The sequence below is a fragment of the Pelobates fuscus genome, chromosome 6, assembly GCF_036172605.1.
Source record: "Pelobates fuscus isolate aPelFus1 chromosome 6, aPelFus1.pri, whole genome shotgun sequence".
Classification (NCBI taxonomy): domain Eukaryota; kingdom Metazoa; phylum Chordata; class Amphibia; order Anura; family Pelobatidae; genus Pelobates; species Pelobates fuscus.
Window position 1 is genome coordinate 265722117 of NC_086322.1, and position 17914 is coordinate 265740030.

Here is a 17914-nt window from a genome sequence, read left to right on the forward strand (position 1 = left end):
AAACCAACCCTACCTCTAACCTTAACCGTGATCTTAAGGAAAGCCTCTGCTAATATCAGTAACGATATCAGCAGAAGGATTTCCTAGTAGAGAGTGGAATGTTGCCGCCATCTGCTAGCTGTTTCCAGCAACGCAGGCATTTACCTGTAGTGATAAAACTCCAAAATGCCAATTATACTGTGATCGGTGTTGGGCATCTGTTAAAGCCAAGCACAAATCAATGGTTCCATGCTGGGAGATCCTGTCAGAGGGTAATCTTTTTACATAATTATGTTATTTTAGTAATTATCATTTTAAGGACCTGCCTGAGATTTCGCTGAACACAAATATGAGTGTTTCAAAACAGTAAAACGTATCATGACTATGATATCTTCAATGAAAGGAAAGTTTGTGTGTGAAAAATGCAAAACATAAATATGAACGCTAACTTTGGCCAGTTTTTGTGAATAAGTGGCTACTAAAAAAAATTGGACATACCCCATTTTGAATACCTTGGGTTGTCTATTTTTGCAAATGGTTTGGCATCATAGGGATAATTTTCATTCCTGGGCTACCATACGGTCTCAAAGGCAACGTAACCAAGCTGGCAAATTTCAATTTGTAAAAACTAAAATGGGCTAACCATGTATTGGACCCTGCAACTTTTCAAAACCCCATAAAACCTGTATATGAGGGTACTGTTGTACTCGTGAAACATCACTGAACACAAATATGTGTATTTTATTGAAGTAAAAACAAACAGTATTATGACATTCACAGTTAAAATGCCATGCAGAACTAAAAAAAAAATAAAGTTTCTTAATTTCATAAACTTTTTTAGATTATATTCATATTAAATTATGTTTCTTATATAAATATTTGACGTGACATGAAATCCCTATTTCCCCTGAATAAAATTATATTTAACACGTGTGCATTTAATATGATAGAGGTGTATTACGGTTGAACAGACATATAGTGCAAATTCCAGGTTTTGTTTACGTTTTGTTTTGATCAGAACTTGCACAATTGCCTCCGTCCTTAAGGGGTTAAGACGAGTGGAAAACATTATAAAAATTTAAATATCTTTTCTACTAAAGTTTATTAATAATTTTCACTTTATTTGTTTTTATTGTGAGGCAACATTTGCTTGAGGCAGAATTAATTCATGCCTCAAAGCAATCATTTTCAATCATTTGTAATATAATTCACCATTTTATATTTTATTAATGTATTTTTTAGATATTCATTCTATTTTAATTGAAATATTTAAATACAGCACATTTTCACAATTATAATTTTTTTATTTTTTTTATTTAGAATGATAAGATTGTTGTTTGACACAGATTGAGTATAATTTACTATAGTATAGTAGTTCGTTGTATAGAAATGTACAGGAGTTGTTCGAATGTTTGGATTCTATTACCATTTTCCCCCCCCCATTGTGATGTCTGATTCACTAAAGGTCCTAATTAAAAGATAAGTTAAAGCGGCACTGTCATGCCGAACTTACCTTTCCTCAATCTCTTCCTCTTCTCCCCCTCTCTCGGGATCTGTTATTCTTTTCTTCCTGTCTTCTTTAGTTTTCTTTAAAATCATAAGACAAAGTAGGGACTCTGTCTTATGGAGGATTCCTCCGCTTGACCAGCTCTGACCAGCGGAGGAGCAAAGTGTGCTTCATTTCCGCTGGTCAGAGCAATTTTCCCATGATCCCTAGCTTTCCTCCCAGTTCCCACAATGCTTCCTGTCAGTATTGCCTAAAGTCCTGTCACTTAGACAGAACGCCGGCAAAACTGCCGAATTGCATCCTAACAGAATGAGCACTGTTTCTCCATTGGTGTTAGGATGCAATTCGGTACTTTGTTCAGATCGGAATTTCATTCAAATGAATGAAACTCCGATCCTATTCATTGCTGTGGCTGCATCTTGCAGCCGCTTAGTAGATAACTCCCTAATTCCCACGGTCTTTCAGACAAATTTACTAACACTAAGTAAAAATGACTTGGTATTAGTAAATAATATGCCCCTACTCGCTATACCGCGAGTAGGGGCATGTCTAGTAAGCAGTGAGCAGCCTGTGGCTGCTCACTGTAAAAAAAAAAAAAAAAAATATTGCCCCCACCCCTAAACGACGGGTGGGGGCTGTAAAGTAAAATAAGGGAGACCTATTGTCCCCCCCCCCCGGCCCCCTGAGCGGTGGGTGGGGGCCATAAAGATAATGAGGGGGGGGGACCTACTGTCCTCCCCCCCCGGCCCCCACCCCTGGGCGGCGGGTGGGGGCCATAATGGTAATAAAGGGGGGGGGGGGACCTACTGTCCTCCCCCCCGGCCCCCACCCCTGGGCGGCGGGTGGGGGCCATGATAGTAGTAGGGAGGGGGGGGGACCTACTGTCCTCCCCCCCGGCCCCCACCCCTGGCCGGCGGGTGGGGGCCATAATGGTAATAAGAGGGGGGGGACCTACTGTCCTCCCCCCCCGGCCCCCACCCCTGGGCGGCGGGTGGGGGCCATGATAGTAGTAGGGGGGGGGACCTACTGTCCTCCCCCCCGGCCCCCACCCCTGGCCGGCGGGTGGGGGCCATAATGGTAATAAGAGGGGGGGGGAACCTACTGTCCTCCCCCCCCGGCCCCCACCCCTGGCCGGCGGGTGGGGGCCATAATGGTAATAAGAGGGGGGGGGACCTACTGTCCACCCCCCCCGGCCCCCACCCCTGGCCGGCGGGTGGGGGCCATAATGGTAATAAGAGGGGGGGGGGGGACCTACTGTCCTCCCCCCCCCGGCCCCCACCCCTGGGCGGCGGGTGGGGGCCATCATAGTAATAAGGAGGGGGGGCCTACTGCCCCCCCCCCCGGCCCCCACCCCTGGGCGGCGGGTGGGGGCACTAAGTAAATTCCCCCCCCCCCATCAAGGTGACTAGGGGTGCCCAAGCCCCTAGTCACCCACCCCCCACCCAAATAAAAAATGCCCCTACCTACCCCCCTCACCCTAAAAAATAGTGAGGAGTGAATAAAATTGCTAACCTGTAAAGTAAAATTAAACTTACCATTCGACGTCTTCTTTTTTCTAAAATCTTCATTTTTCAGCCCCAAAAAAGGCCAAATAAAAAACCATCATAGCCGTCGAACTAAAAATAAAATAAAAAACCCGAGCGCAAAAAAAAAAAACCCGACGAAAAAGAAAAAACCCGAGCGCACATAAAAATAATCCATCTTCACCCATGGAGGGCTCCGCGCAGACTGAGCTCCGCAGGGCGGGGCAAGGCTTATAAAGCCTTGCCCCGCCCTGCAATTAGCCTAAGAACACTCTGATTGGTGGGTTTAAGCCAATCAGAGTGCTCTTTGTCATTTTACAAGCGTGGGAAAGTTCTTTGGAATTTTCCCACGCTTGTAAAATGACACAGAGCACTGTGATTGGATGGATTTCAAGCCATCCAATCACAGTGCTCTGTGTCATTTTACAAGCGTGGGAAAGTTCTTTAGAATTTTCCCACGCTTGTAAAATGACACAGAGCACTCTGATTGGCTTAAACCCACCAATCAGAGTGTTCTTAGGCTAATTGCAGGGCGGGGCAAGGCTTTATAAGCCTTGCCCCGCCCTGCGGAGCTCAGTCTGCGCGGAGCCCTCCATGGGTGAAGATGGATTATTTTTTGTGCGCTCGGGTTTTTTCTTTTTCGTCAGGTTTTTTTTTTTGCGCTCGGGTTTTTTATTTTATTTTTAGTTCGACGGCTATGATGGTTTTTTATTTGCCCTTTTTTGGGGCTGAAAATGAAGATTTTAGAAAAAAGAAGACGTCGAATGGTAAGTTTAATTTTACTTTACAGGTTAGCAATTTTATTCCCCCCTCACTATTTTTTAGGGTGAGGGGGGTAGGTAGGGGCATTTTTTATTTGGGTGGGGGGTGGGTGACTAGGGGCTTGGGCACCCCTAGTCACCTTGATGGGGGGGGAATTTACTTAGTGCCCCCACCCGCCGCCCAGGGGTGGGGGCGGGGGGAGGACAGTAGGTCCCCCCCCATTATCGTTATGGCCCCCACCCGCCGCCCAGGGGTGGGGGCCGGGGGGGAGGACAGTAGGTCCCCCCCCCCTTTTACCATAAGGGCCGCCACCCGCCGCCCAGGGGTGGGGGCCGGGGGCTGGAGGACAGTAGGTCCCCCCCCCCTTATTACTATTATGGCCCCCACCCGCCGCCCAGGGGTGGGGGCCGGGGGGGAGGACAGTAGGTCCCCCCCCTATTACTATTATGGCCCCCACCCGCCGCCCAGGGGTGGGGGCCGGGGGGTGGAGGACAGTAGGTCCCCCCCCCTTATTACTATTATGGCCCCCACCCGCCGCCCAGGGGTGGGGGCCGGGGGGGGGAGGACAGTAGGTCCCCCCCCCTTATTACTATTATGGCCCCCACCCGCCGCCCAGGGGTGGGGGCCGGGGGGGGGAAGGCCAGTAGGTCCACCCCCCTATTACTATTATGGCCCCCATAGAGTGAGGAGGGGACCTGGGGGGCTTATGAAGTGGTGGGGAGCACTGCTCCCTGCCGCTTCTGTCTTTACATATTGCAAGGAGGGAGCTGCACGCCGGTAGCTCCCTCCTTGTAATAAACTGAACGAACAAACGAACACTGATACTCAGTGTTAGTTTGTTCGTCTGATTTTTTCTATTCATTCATTCATCTGTCTGATGAATGAATGAATAGATGGAATTCCCGTTCGCATGTCCAGATGTTTCACTGGGCATGTGCGGGAATCTCAGGGCTATCTAGTGTGGGTAGATGACGTGTCCCACAGGGACTTCACCTACCCACACAAAGATGGCGGCGCCCTGAATATAGATCGGGGCAGAAAATAAAGAATAAAAAATAGGTAATGTGGGGGGCATAGGGGCATTTGGGGGTGACTAGGGGGTCGATTGGATGTAGTTGAGGCGGGAGGGGGGTTAAAAAAAAAAACGGAATTCGGCATGACAGTGCCGCTTTAAGAAATATTGAAGGGAAGTCCCATCCATATTGAAAAGTGTTTATTTTCTTTCTCCCTGGGTGTAGAGTGTGCACTGGAAATCCCTTTTATTCATATACACATTTTGGAACTTTTGTCCATCTCTAATTAAGGCTAAAAATTACCTCAAAAAGTTAAATGAAATAAAGGAAAATAAGTTAACTTTAAACAGATATCAAAGAAAATATTTTTACGAGATATGTTAATAAATAATGTGAATTCTCATGCATGAACCACAGTAAAAAGTCCGATATTTTACCGAATGACTTTGTTTTGAGGCATTATTGTTAATGATGTTTTTTTTTTTGAAAGAACAGATATTACCGGTAACTATATAACAAACACGGCAACAAATCCTGAGACATAAATTAGCTAAATACTCCAAGTCAGTAAGTGTGCATTAATAGGTTTGAATTTGAATATTTGGTGATATCCATTTTCCTACATATCTTCATAATTATGAAGACAAGAAGAAAAAAAAAGAGTTGTGCTATGTTGACACATAAATATACTCTAATTTGCTGTAAACCTGCAGGTTCTGCAAGGACCAGGAAGTGTCTGAGATTTTCAACCAATCCTGGCCCTCCAATTGTTTTCAACAAGAGTACTGTGAATGTCAAATAAACTTGTACTCAGCTGAGGTTTATTGAATATCAGGTTTAGCACTCTGCATTTCATTCTTGATATAACACATATGAAATTATACTGCAAGCTAATAAATAGAAGCAACCTATCAGGGCTCATTTGGCAATATCCTGTACATGCAGGTGGCATCATAGCTTTCTTTTGTGACTTTACTAAATGATAATGAATGGTGATGAGGGCTTATGGCAGCACAGATTTTTGATAATTATCAGACTGAAGGGAGACGGGAAGTGGTTAGTCTTATGCCACTGTATTTATGGGACGTGGTGTGAGAGTTATATTTAGTGAGAGGTTAAAAGATGGAAAGTGAAACTCCATCATAGCTGCAACAAGACTATCTTTTCAAGGTAGTTGGTTTACTTTACAATATAATGTATACGTTTACTGGAGATTTTATTCTCCATTGTTACTTCATAGTGGGTACATTTACCATTTAAAGGGGAAAAAAGAGAAAAGAACACAATAGTGCAGTCCATACTGTAACTAAATAGACTATAATCACAGTCAAGGAGAGAGTCACATGTATGTTTTCTTTAGATATTACTTTGTCTTTTTATTTTTTTTTTAGTTCATAGATCTTTTACCAAAAGGTAGATCTCCAGATATTGTAAAACTACAACTCGCGTGATGCTTTACATTCCTTTAGAACAGGCTTCCCCAAAACTCCGGCCCTCCAGATGTTGCTGAACTACAACTCCCATGATTCTCAGCCTATTTCATTCATAGAATCATGGGAGTTGCAGTTTAGCAACATCTGGAGGGCCGGAGTTTGAGGAAGCCTGCTTTAGAATAACAAATCATGGAAGCTGTAGTCTTAAAACATCTTGGGATATACCTTTTGGGCACCGCTATTTTAGTACATTTGTTTGATTGCATGTTTTGGGTGTGTTGGTTGAAGTGGTTCCACACAGGTGTTTTGAGCAGTTAGTTTGTCTCCACCAATGGTTTTGTCCAACTTTATCTACTAGACATCTACCATTTATCTTGATCGAACTGGATAGATTTGTTTTCTGTGGATGACTTTGGAAAGGTTACATGTAATTAAAATACAAATATCATTTCTTACCAAGCACTAAAAAAGTAAATAGTTTGAGGGTCAGTTCTTCTTCAAAATGATTATTGATGGTTCTGTAAGAAAGTGTACAGCTGTAGGTACCCGACATGATTTTACGAAAAGGCTTCAACATTAGCTTTCCTGTTTCAGTTATATCCGTGTTAATCTGCCCTGAAACAAAAACAGGATATGACACTTTGTGACAGCTGGAATATACAGAAGCATTATATGCAGGGGAGGCTATGCAAACACTTCCAGTAAAATAACACATTTTGCAATATGCCATGATCATTGAGCCTTGAAACGTCCTTTCTAGCTGGTGAGAAGAAAAGCTGCTTAATGAAGGCTGTTTTCGCGGCAAGAGAGAAAAACCCCACAGATACCAACTTGCCTGGCACTTCACTAATCCCCAAAATAAATGCCTTTAATCTCAAAAGGTGTTAGCCACAAATATTACTAAGCATTACCCGGTGGTCTGAAGAACTTTTCAGAATGAGAAACATCGATGGTGTCAATAAACTATTTATATAATCTACCATGGTGGAAACATGCTAAATCTCATAACACTTGTTAAAACAGATAAGTGTAAATCAATTTATACTTGAACAATAAACTACAAAAGAGTTACTAATTTATGCAAATGTGGGTATTTTACATGCACAGTATTTAGGCATTATCATTAAAGGATTTTGGGTAGGGTCTTGAAACTTTGCAACATGATCTACTTCTATAAATGTGTTCTGAAAAACAGTGCATCCTAACTTAAGGATCACCAATGGTCCATTTTTTTTCTCAGTATTGCTATTGAAACAGAACTGGAAAAACAGATCTGTTGATGTGCCTTCAGTAATGGGTTGGTAACCAGCAGGGCCAGACTGGGGAAAAAATCCAGTCTGGGCATTTTTAAAAACAGCGACCCACAAGGGGCCACGGCCACAGAGGGGTGTGTTTTGTCATCACCAATGACAAGCATGCCCCCTCTCAAAATGGGCATGTTGGTTCAATGCTCTTCCAGGGCAGCCCATGCGCAGAGCCTTGGTGAAGAACTCTTGCATGAGAAAAGGGCTCTGTATTTGTTCTGAGCAGCGCAAGTAAATGTATTAACATGCTTGCGCTGTGTTTGTTTGTGACTTGTCTTTGAAGAAGGGTGCAGTTAGTGTTTGTGAAGGATGCAGTATGAGAGAGGGGTGCAGTGTGATGAAAGGGTGCAATGTGTGTGTGAAGGATGCAGTTAGAGTGTGTGTGTTTGAGGTGCAGTGTGTGAGGGGTGCAGTTTGAGTGTGTGTGTTTGAGGTGCAGTGTGTGAGGGGTGCAGTTAGAGTGTGTGTGTTTGGCAATCAGTGTGTGTGCAGTGTGCAATGTGCGCATGAGGGGTGCAGTTAGTGTGTGTGTGTGTTTGGGGTGTGTGTGTGAGGGGGGTGCAGTTAAAGTGTGTGTGTGTGTGTGTGTGTGTTTAGGGTGCAGTGTGTGTGTATTGCTATCAGCAAGGTAAGTAAACCAACCTTCCACTGGCCACTGGACTCTAACCTGAGATGTCACCTTTGTGTGTCTCTGCAAAATATACAAACACCCATGAAAGTGACAACTCCACTTTACATATAGAATGTATTTTTTTATAGGATATATAAGAAGTTTGCAATCACTAACTTGTGTTTTCAACTTTATCCTTAGCTGAAATAGGGGAAAAAAGCAGGACGGTGCCAAGGCACTCTTGGCAGCATAATCACTACAGCTGATTGCAAAGCACAGAAGAGAGCTCCTACTTTGGACATGTATGAAGGAAAACACTTGCAAATTTGTGTTCTACACATTACTGATAATGTGTGATGACGATTAAAAAATAAACCAAAAAAGTGTAAGGAAAGTAGTTACCTTTAAGGTTTCTCTCATTAGGCCCTATCCACAGGTAGTAGGGGTCTATTAATTCTGTGTTTGCTGTGTCTTCATCCATGCAGAGGAGGTACGGGCTATTCATTTTTACTTTCACATATACCTTCACTGAGACATAACACAAATGTCAAGTTAGGTTTATGCAAAGGAACATCTCTATAGGCTATTCATATATCCTGTGAGTGCAATCATAATTAAAGTATTATTTCATAAGTACTTTCTGCACTATGTTTGTGTCTCTCTTCTTCCCTTGTATTTATTAACGTGGAAAAAGAGGCGAAAAGAAGTCTTTCTAATACTAATAAGAGCCTGCAATCAATTAACTCTTGTGAGTGAAATATATTCTCCATTACTGTTTGGAGTCTACAATATTACACTATTGTGTTCTCTTTTTTATTTCCTTATTTTTACATTGTAACTTTATATATAGGCTAAAATAAATCTGACCAAATCAATTGACCAATGATTCATATTTTACACGGACTAAAGACAATGGCTACACTAACTACATGTGAGAATACACAAAAATGTATATGCCTTATTTATTTCCTTTTCTTTCATTACAATACCATTATATTGATTGGAAAACGATATCAATTTCCTGATGATGCAGCATCAGGGGGTATTTTAACAAAGTGTTCTATTCTAAAGAGTGGGGTAAAAATGTAAAAGGGTAGGAGTCACAAATGGAGGATACTTTAATTGGTTTATATCAATGTACAAATTTCACACACAAGTTTTCTTTTGACCACTTATGACAATAGAAAAGACTAGAAACAAGTATTGCTGAAAGATGACATCAATCTATGCCTTTGAGTAAAGATTAGGAAGAAAAGGACAAACAATACGGGAGAAAGATGTGTTGGTGAAAATTGTACCAAATTAGGGCAGCTATCTACTAAACAGCACCTATATTTGATATCCTACATAGGCCAATCCCACATATCAAATTACACAAGTAAGTGGGTCTGCAGAAATTGGGTTGCTAGGATAGGACCTGCCAAAAATTATGTACATTGGCTTTGTGGCAGGCAAATGTAATGTATGATCATATACTGTAACTAAATGCCAATTATTTGCATAATTTATAAGTCAGGTATTTTCTAAAAAAAAAAAAAAAAAACTATTACATTCTGTAAACTTTGAAGTTGATGTTTAGTGAATGAATGTGCTGGATCTTGAATTCGGATGTCATGAACCTGCCTACAAAGGACACTAGGAGCTCGGTGGGACCCAGGTAAGAGGGCTGTTGTAAAACAGTTTGGCCCATTACCGGAAATAAGGCCTGTGTACTCTTGACATTATAACATCTAGAGGAGGGTGTAGTAGTTATGATAGTTGCATTAACCCTTTAAATCCAGTGGCCATAGTTTGTTCTATGATATGCTGATGGAGCATCAATATTAGCACTATATAGTTAAACAACATGTAAATGAAAATGCATAATATAGTAACATTTATTTATTATAATATTACAATATCATCGGGTGGCTGTGTAGGGTTCCTGCATTCACCTCACTGCTCCTTCAAACCTCTACTCCCCCCCCCCTTCACCCCATTTGATATTCATTTAATACACCTGTTCTAACACATTTCTGCAAACGTTGCCATTTTTTGTCGCCCCCCCCGGTTCCCCTCTTCTTTTCCATGACCATTTTGCTACCTGGCTTCCCTACTTCCTTTCCGTTAATATTCCATCCATAATTCTTTGAGATTTCAGCATTCCTGTTAATTAATTAATTAATTACTTCCTCCCTTGGGCTATCAGAGTGGACTAATTCTCCCACGCATGTAATTGGCAATTCTTTTAATCTTTTTTTTTCAGATGCATGCATGGTCTCAAATCTCTGTAACGATCAATTTCCTCTCTCAGATCACCACCTTTTATTATTTATTCTTTGGAGCCCCTTCACCCAACATTCTCAGCCTAACCCCCCTCAACTCAGGAGGAACCTGAATTCTCTTGATCTCCACCCAAGGCCCGTGCGTCCATAAGGCGGTACAGGTGGCTGCCTTAGGGCGCACTGGCTCTGGGGGCACAAGACACGAGTGACCCAGCAGGAGGGAAGCGAACATCGCTCCCTTCTGCCCGTCACTCAGTGTAGTGTGGCTGAGCAGAGCAGACCGCGGTACAGGAGCTTCTGATACGTGTACCTGGCCGGACTGACAGGAAGTGCTCACTGGGAGAGCACTTCCTTTCAGTCCGGCTTGGTACAGGAAATAGAAGCTCCTGTTCCACGGTCTGCTCCTCTCGGCCACACTACAAGAGAGGTAATGAGGCACACCAGGGAAGGGAGGGGGAGGAACATTAAGAGGTGGGTTGGGGGGGTACACAAAAGGACAGGGAGGGGAAGGGAGAGAAACTAAGGGACAGGAAAGGGAGAGGAGAGAAACACTAAGGGACAGAGAAGAGAGTTACTATATTCTTCCCCTTCTGTTCCTGAGAGAGGGAAACTCACTCAATTAGGATATTTTACTTATTCCTACTTTTCTCCTGCCTGCTCTCTACTTTTGTATTTTTGGTGAAGAAATTCACTAAGGGTTAACTACCACTTAGGAGAAATTATTAAAATATCTCTCCTTCACCCTGTTTTTCACAATTGTGTTTATATACTCTAAAGACAGTGAGCTTGTTTGAGCAGGATTCTCATTAACCTATTGTTCCGGTATCATTTTGTAATTTTTTTCATTTATTGTTACATTTCCCCCTTTCATAATATTTAAAAGCACTGCGTAATTAGTTGTCGCTATGTAATTGGCAATAATAATACTTTAAAAATGAATAATTCCCTGTTTCAAGCTCTTAATTTTTCCTTTTCAGTCTCTGTCCAACTGAAGATTCCCTATCCTGTTCTAGAATTCTCGTCTGGCTTCACGTTCCAAGTCTTGAACTCATATTATCTGTAAATGCTAACTTGTGTCACCCTGTAATTGCCCTCAAATAAAAATGATTATTATTATTTATAAAGCGCCAACAAGTTCCGTAGCGCTGTACAATGGGTGGACTAACAGACACGTATCTGTAACCAGACAAGTTGGACACACAGGAACAGAGAGGTTGAGGGCCCTGTTCAATGAGTTTACATGCTAGAGGGAGTGGGATAAAGTGACACAAAAGGTAAGAGTAGGGTAGAAAAGTAGGTTGCTAGGATAGTATTCATTGAGGGCTTAGTGTTTTGTTTTGATGATGACAGTTTGAGGAGAGGAATCAGGGTGCTGGGAGGGAAAGCTGTTCACAGTTTAATTGATATGCTTTCCTAAAGAAGTAAGTTTTAAAAGATTTTTTGAAGAAGTGGAGACTGGGTGAGAGTCTAACAGAGAGGGGAAGGGCGTTCCAGAGAAACATTGCAGCCCTAGAGAAGTCTTTAAGGTGAGCATCAGAGGTAGGAGTACGAACAGAGGTTAGAAGTAGGTATCCAGCAGAGCGTAGAGGCCTAGATGGGACATATTTGTGTATTAGTGAGGATAAGTAGGTGGGAGTAGCATTGTGTAGAGATTTGTAGTGTCAGGATCTTAAATTGAGCCCTATATCTTACGGGAAGCCAATTGAGGGACTGACAAAGGGAAGAAGCATGGGAGGTGCGGGCGGACAGAAAGATGAGCCTCTCTTACGCATTCATTATAGACTGTAACGGGGCAAGTTGGGAACACGTAAGAACACTGAGAAGCGGACAGTAGTCTAGGCGAGAGAGGACAGCAGTATGGACAAGCACATTTGCCGTATCAGGTGCTAAATAGGGTCGGATGCGCGCAATGTTTTTGAGATGGAAGCGGCAGAATTTGGCAATTGATTGGACTTGATTGGGTGAAGGAGAGGTCGGAGTTAAAGAGAACACTTAGACTGTGAGCCTTAGAAGTAGAGCGGATGGTAGCACCATTGACTTGGAGGGACACAGACAAAGGAAAATGACTCCTGAATATATTTTTCAGAATAGCTATTATTCCTGCAAGGATTATATAATTCTATAATCCACAGATATAATTACTGTAACACATTTTGTCCGTGGGAATCGCTGAAATCACATTGTTAATAGGTGCTGTCCCTACAACAGCCACATGATATCTGATATTGAAAACACTGCATAATTCATTACACACAAGACCTTTGAAGAGACAAACTGAAGCAAAAGGGAAATTTGGGAGATTTTCGTCTTACTTTGTTTTGCTACAGCAATGTGTAAAATTGAACTTAAAAATTTGGATCATAAACACATGATTTCACGTAAAGTCTATTTTTATTGTAAATTAAAAGGAAAGGTGAAAATAAAAAATGTTTGTTTGCACATTTAAATGTCACATAGCTCAGGGTAGTATAGTGTTTATATCAAAATACTATACCTTACATCTTGTATTAATGTGTCTCTTCTTCTCTGACAATTTATTTGCTCTGCCATGGATGTGTCATGCTTAGATCACCTAAAAATCTTAAATGGTACCCCCTGTTGAGGAACTCCCACGATGCATTAACTCAGGTTCCAATTCTGGGCTACACCTGGTTTAGAAAATAGTATATGGCACTCTATTGATTACACAAAAATGATTTCACATTATTAAAAGGTTACTCCAACTACCATTACCACTTCTTCTTTTAGAAGTGGTCGTGGTGGTAGAAATCTGCATGCGCAGCATTTCTGCTTGAAATGCTGCAGATAATGAGTAATCTGCACTTTTGGGCTTGTTGCATCCTCACCACATAAAAATTCTGACTGTTCTCAGCGTGCTGGCAACAGGAGTAATGAGCTTCTCCCTTGCAGCAGAGCGCCTGCAAGGAGTAACATCAGTGTCCCCACCCTCCCCGCCTCCCTACCGTGACAGTTACTCCATTTAAATAAGAAAGGTGGGGGGGGAGGAGAGACCACTAAGGGGCAGGGGAGATCTCTAAGGGATGGAAGGGAGAGCGCTATAGGACAGGGGGCAGGACAGGGAGCTCATTCACACTACGCACACACACACACACACACAATGCATCCCTATACACACAGAAACACAACATGCTTCCCATACACACAGAGAAACACACAATGCATCCAATACACACACACACAATGCAACCCTCAAGGCCCAGACCTTGAGCTGTGTAAGGGGCCCCAAAAAATGGAGCTGCTTCCCGTTCTCCCAGAACATTGAATTGCGTGACCACAGTTACAAACAGCCTCCAGAGATCCTGTTCTACACCAGACCAGTGGAGCCAGACTGCAGCCAGAGCCCATCACCATCCTCATCTGATTGTAAGTAGGCAATCTAGTATATTATTAGTGACACTAATCTCTGATTTACCTCACATTAACCCCTTAAGGACCAAACTTCTGGAATAAAAGGGAATCATGACATGTCACACTATAGTCCCCAGAACCACTGCAGCTTAATAAAGTGGTTCTGGTGTCTATAGTTTGTCTCTGCAGGCTTTTTAATGTAAACACACACTGTGTGCAGCACTGGCGTCAGTTCATATGGCAGATCATATGGGTGGGGCATTGTGATGTCACTGGGGGGTGAGGGGAGGGGCGGCGGCAAATCTTTATTTTGCCTAGGGTGGCAGAAATCCTTGCACCAGCCCAGGCCCTGGGGAGTCAGCACAGCTAAACGGACAAGGGCACATGTATGAGTGTGAGGATGGTGCTAGTAATTGGCTATATGTGTTTAGGGGAGTGGTTATGGGTTTATAGTGAGGCAGGGATCATCTTACCTCAGTGCCTTTTGGGATTCTGGCCAACAAACACCTCCCCTGCCTCTGTGCTCCTGTTTGTCCTGGGCCTGCACACTTTACCAGCTTTAGGGATGGATATTGAAGGCATCCTGTCTGCCCTCAGAGCTGCTGCTGCCCTGGATGATGGTAGGCACCTTCAGGAGCAGCCTGTGGCCGCAGGTGTGGGTTCACCCCCCCACGGTCAGCCCTCTCCTGGGGCCTCCCACGCGGCTACAGCCCCTGTAGGCCGCAGGATCCCTCACCTCGGGCCCGGTATAGAAGCTGGAGCCCAGGCCCAAGGCACCGCCAGGCCCGCGTGTCAGCTCCCTCTGCTCCATCTGACACGCGGCCTGCTTCATCTGCCGCCCCTCGCGCACCCACCGGCCGTGGACTGCGGGCCAGGGGGGCCAGAAGGACTTCTCTGCATCCTGGGAGGCCTTCCCAGCCCTCAGGGCCATCCCCGGGGTTCTCTCCATAATTCACTCTGGGATGCCATCCCTTATCCCCTCTCCCTCTGGAGTCCCCCCCCCCCCCGACTTGGTGTTTACCTCCTCCTTCCCCCCTGTTGCTGCTGGTCTGTGTCCCCTTGCTCTCTCTCTATCTCCATCCTTCCTCCTCCCCTGTTCCTGCTGTGCTGGGTGTTCCTCCTCTCTCTATGCCCTCTCCTGGCTCTCTCTCTGTCTCCCTCCCTTCTGTCCCTATTCCTAGTCCCTATGTCCGTCCCCCCCCCCCTGGCTACTCACCTCGGCTGCCCTCCTCTGCGGGGTGTGGCTCCTTTCCACGGCTCTTCACACAGGATCTGGCTGCAGTTCCTGGGACTGTCCAGCAGATGGCGCCTGGTGCTGCTGCAAGGCTGAGCAGTGCCGAAAATGAAGTTAACTCTGTCCTGCCTGGATCATCTTCATTTCCTTTGCCGCGTGAGGTTCCTCGGGCATCGGCTGGTGAGTTCACTAATGTTTCTTCTTTTCAGTCCAGTGGTTCCTCGCTGGGGGGTTTCTGTCAGGGCTTAGGGGTTTTCTTGATCAGGCAAAAATAAATAAATAAAATAAAATAAAAAAATAAAGGGAGCAGGGTGCGCAAGCAGGTCCCCCCATTAGATGGTCAGCTCCGGTTAGTGTGGTCCCCGGTGCTGCAGCCACAGGGAGTTTTGACTGTTTTTGGGGTCACGGGGTTACCCTCTCCTGGAGTGGGTGGGCATGCTGGCACCCATTCTACGGCGTCAGGTGCCACAGAAGCTGCTGATGCTGGGGGGTCCCTAGCATAAGGTGACCCCCCCGGCGGTTGCTGCTGTTTCGCGTGAGTACGCCTATGTGTTGGTCAGAGCCCTAGGGCTTGCACCTTCAACAGGAGGTTCGATAAAAAATTTGGAGGGGAGACTTTGTTGAGATTTTTCCCTCCTTCCCATGGAGGAGGCTCCTCCTTTAATGGAAAAGGACGTGTAGGAATCCAAAAAAAGACAAGGAGAAATACCAGTACCGAAAGATCCCTAAAACTTGCACGAATTGTATTTGTTCGTTTGCAATCCTAGCCAGTGTAATTGGGCAAAGGGCTCCGCAGAAGTGCTCCGCATTATTCGGCTACCAGGATACCATTTGGAACGCTTGTCGTACCTATGGCAGTCTGGGGTGGTGGAAATATGACGAGCAGTTCAGTCAACAGTTGGCGGTGCACACCTCAATTTCGTGGGAACAGATTGACATTGGCCTCTGGCTCTCCACTGTGACCTGGCCGGCCACCCAGGGGGGCGATGGGGAGGGTCCTCCTCCTCACCGGCCCCGAATCAGAGGCCGGGCTGTTGTTGAAATTCAACGACAGTCACTGCAAATGGGGGGGCATCTTACCGTTTCCAGCACGAATGTTCCACTTGTGGGGGAGCCCATCCCGCCTCCTACTGCTTCAAGCGGGGTAAAGTTGTTGAGATAGGGGATTTGGGGTCAGAGGGCGATGGCGCCAGGGGTCATGAGCGCGATGTTTATAGAAATCGTCGGGCGGCTGGCATCCTACTGGATGGGTTGAGCATGGGTTTTGAACAAATACCGTCTGATTCACCATTTATCGTACCCCCGGGGGGGTTGTTTGGTGAATGACGACATCTCTTGGGAACTCTGCTGGGTATCTTATGCATCCTTTGACGTGGCGGTTGACAGGGCCATGGGCCCTGGGGCCTTGTTGGCCAAGGCTGATGTGGATTCGGCCTTCCGTCTACTGCCAGTGCACCCGGAATGTCACCATCTTCTGGGCTGTGTTTTTGTAGGAATGTATTACGAGGATATGTGCCTCCCTGTGGGTAGTTCCATATCCTGTTGTTACTTTGCATGCTTCAGAACGTTCTTGGACTGGGTGGTGAGGGAGGAGACTGGGATAGACTCCTTGCTACACTACCTCGCTGATTTCATTTGTGTGGGTCCTACCTGTGCTGCGACAGGTTCTGGGTGAGGTGTTCCATTAGTTTAGGATCCCATTGGCACACAGCAAGACGGTGGGCCCGGTCACTTGTCTCAGCTTTCTGGGCATTGAGATTGACTCTTTGGCGCGGGACTCCTGCTTGCCTTTGAATAAGATTCAAGGCTGGCGGCGCAAGGGGGCCTTGGCCATGGGGTGGCGCGAGATTCAGCTGCGCTGCCTGCAGTCACACCTAGGTGAGCTGAATTTTACCTGTCGGATCATGCCCGTGGGGCGGGTCTTTAACCGGCGTCTGGCTGCGGCGACAGCTGGGGTCGGCCGCTGTGGGAGATTTTGGCGGTTTGGGACTCCTTCTTAGTTGCATATCATGACCGGTCCTCCTAGCAAAGGCCGGAAGTTTCTAACGTCGACCTCCACCTATTTACGGACGTGGCTGGCGCGGTGGGGTTTGGGGCCATTCTGGGCTCACAAAGAATGAGGCCTTTTTGGAGCGTTTCCCCATTTTGGTGGTGGGGGACGTCTGGCGGTCACATTTTCAGGATCTAAGGGTAGTGTTTCACTGCGACAATATGGGGGTTGTTCAAGCCATTACTCGGCTGACAGCCTCCTTCCCTCCGGTGGTTCGCTTGCTTAATGGGCAATCGCCTCGCAGGTGGATCTGGAGGGGACACCTTGCCGGCGGACATATGGTCGCTCAGTCTGGCAGAGTGACGGAATGGGTCCGTGGATCGGTTTCCACGGCCACCTGGATGCTATGCTCCTAGTAGGCCATGCGGTGGTGGGGTATTGTTTGCCACCATTCGGCGCCCTGCGGATCATATCACTATAAGTATTTGACAATCCAGGTCGGATGTTTTTTCGGGAAGGGTATGGCGGTTCGGCTGTTGCACTTTTCCTTTGTAGAGAACTGTGAGCTGCGCCCAGTATGCACGGGCCCCCTTTTGGGTTATGCGGATGGGATTTTTTTTTTCTTATTCCTAATTTTTGGGGTCTTTCGCTCAAGTCTGATGGTTTGGGGGATTGTCAGCAAGGAATCTTGTGGCATTCCTTACGGTTTAGCGCTGCCTTGGAGGCTTTTAGGATGGGTATATCAGCGCACGTGGTGCAAAGAACCGGGAGGGGGTATGGTGAGATGTCTCGGTGAAGTAATGCTGGTTTTGTGGAATTTGTTCAATCCTTGGGGGGGTTCGGATTCAATTCTCAGCGGCGGTGGCTCATCCATTCATTTCTTAGAGGTAGATAAATAAGTACCGGTTCCTTGGGTACAAGTAACA

General features: G+C 45.4%; 1 protein-coding gene across 1 annotated transcript in view; it reads right to left on the bottom strand.

Moving 5' to 3' along the window:
- Positions 1-17004, bottom strand: part of ZPBP2 (zona pellucida binding protein 2) — a 125053-nt gene extending 108049 nt beyond the window's left edge. The window contains exons 1-3 of the mRNA XM_063425860.1: positions 16893-17004; positions 8534-8659; positions 6674-6832 (exon numbers count right to left, since the gene is read on the bottom strand). Of these exons, the coding sequence (XP_063281930.1) occupies positions 6674-6832; positions 8534-8659; positions 16893-17004 (397 nt within the window). The remainder of the gene's footprint in view (positions 1-6673; positions 6833-8533; positions 8660-16892) is intronic.
- Between the last annotated feature and the right edge of the window lie 910 nt (positions 17005-17914).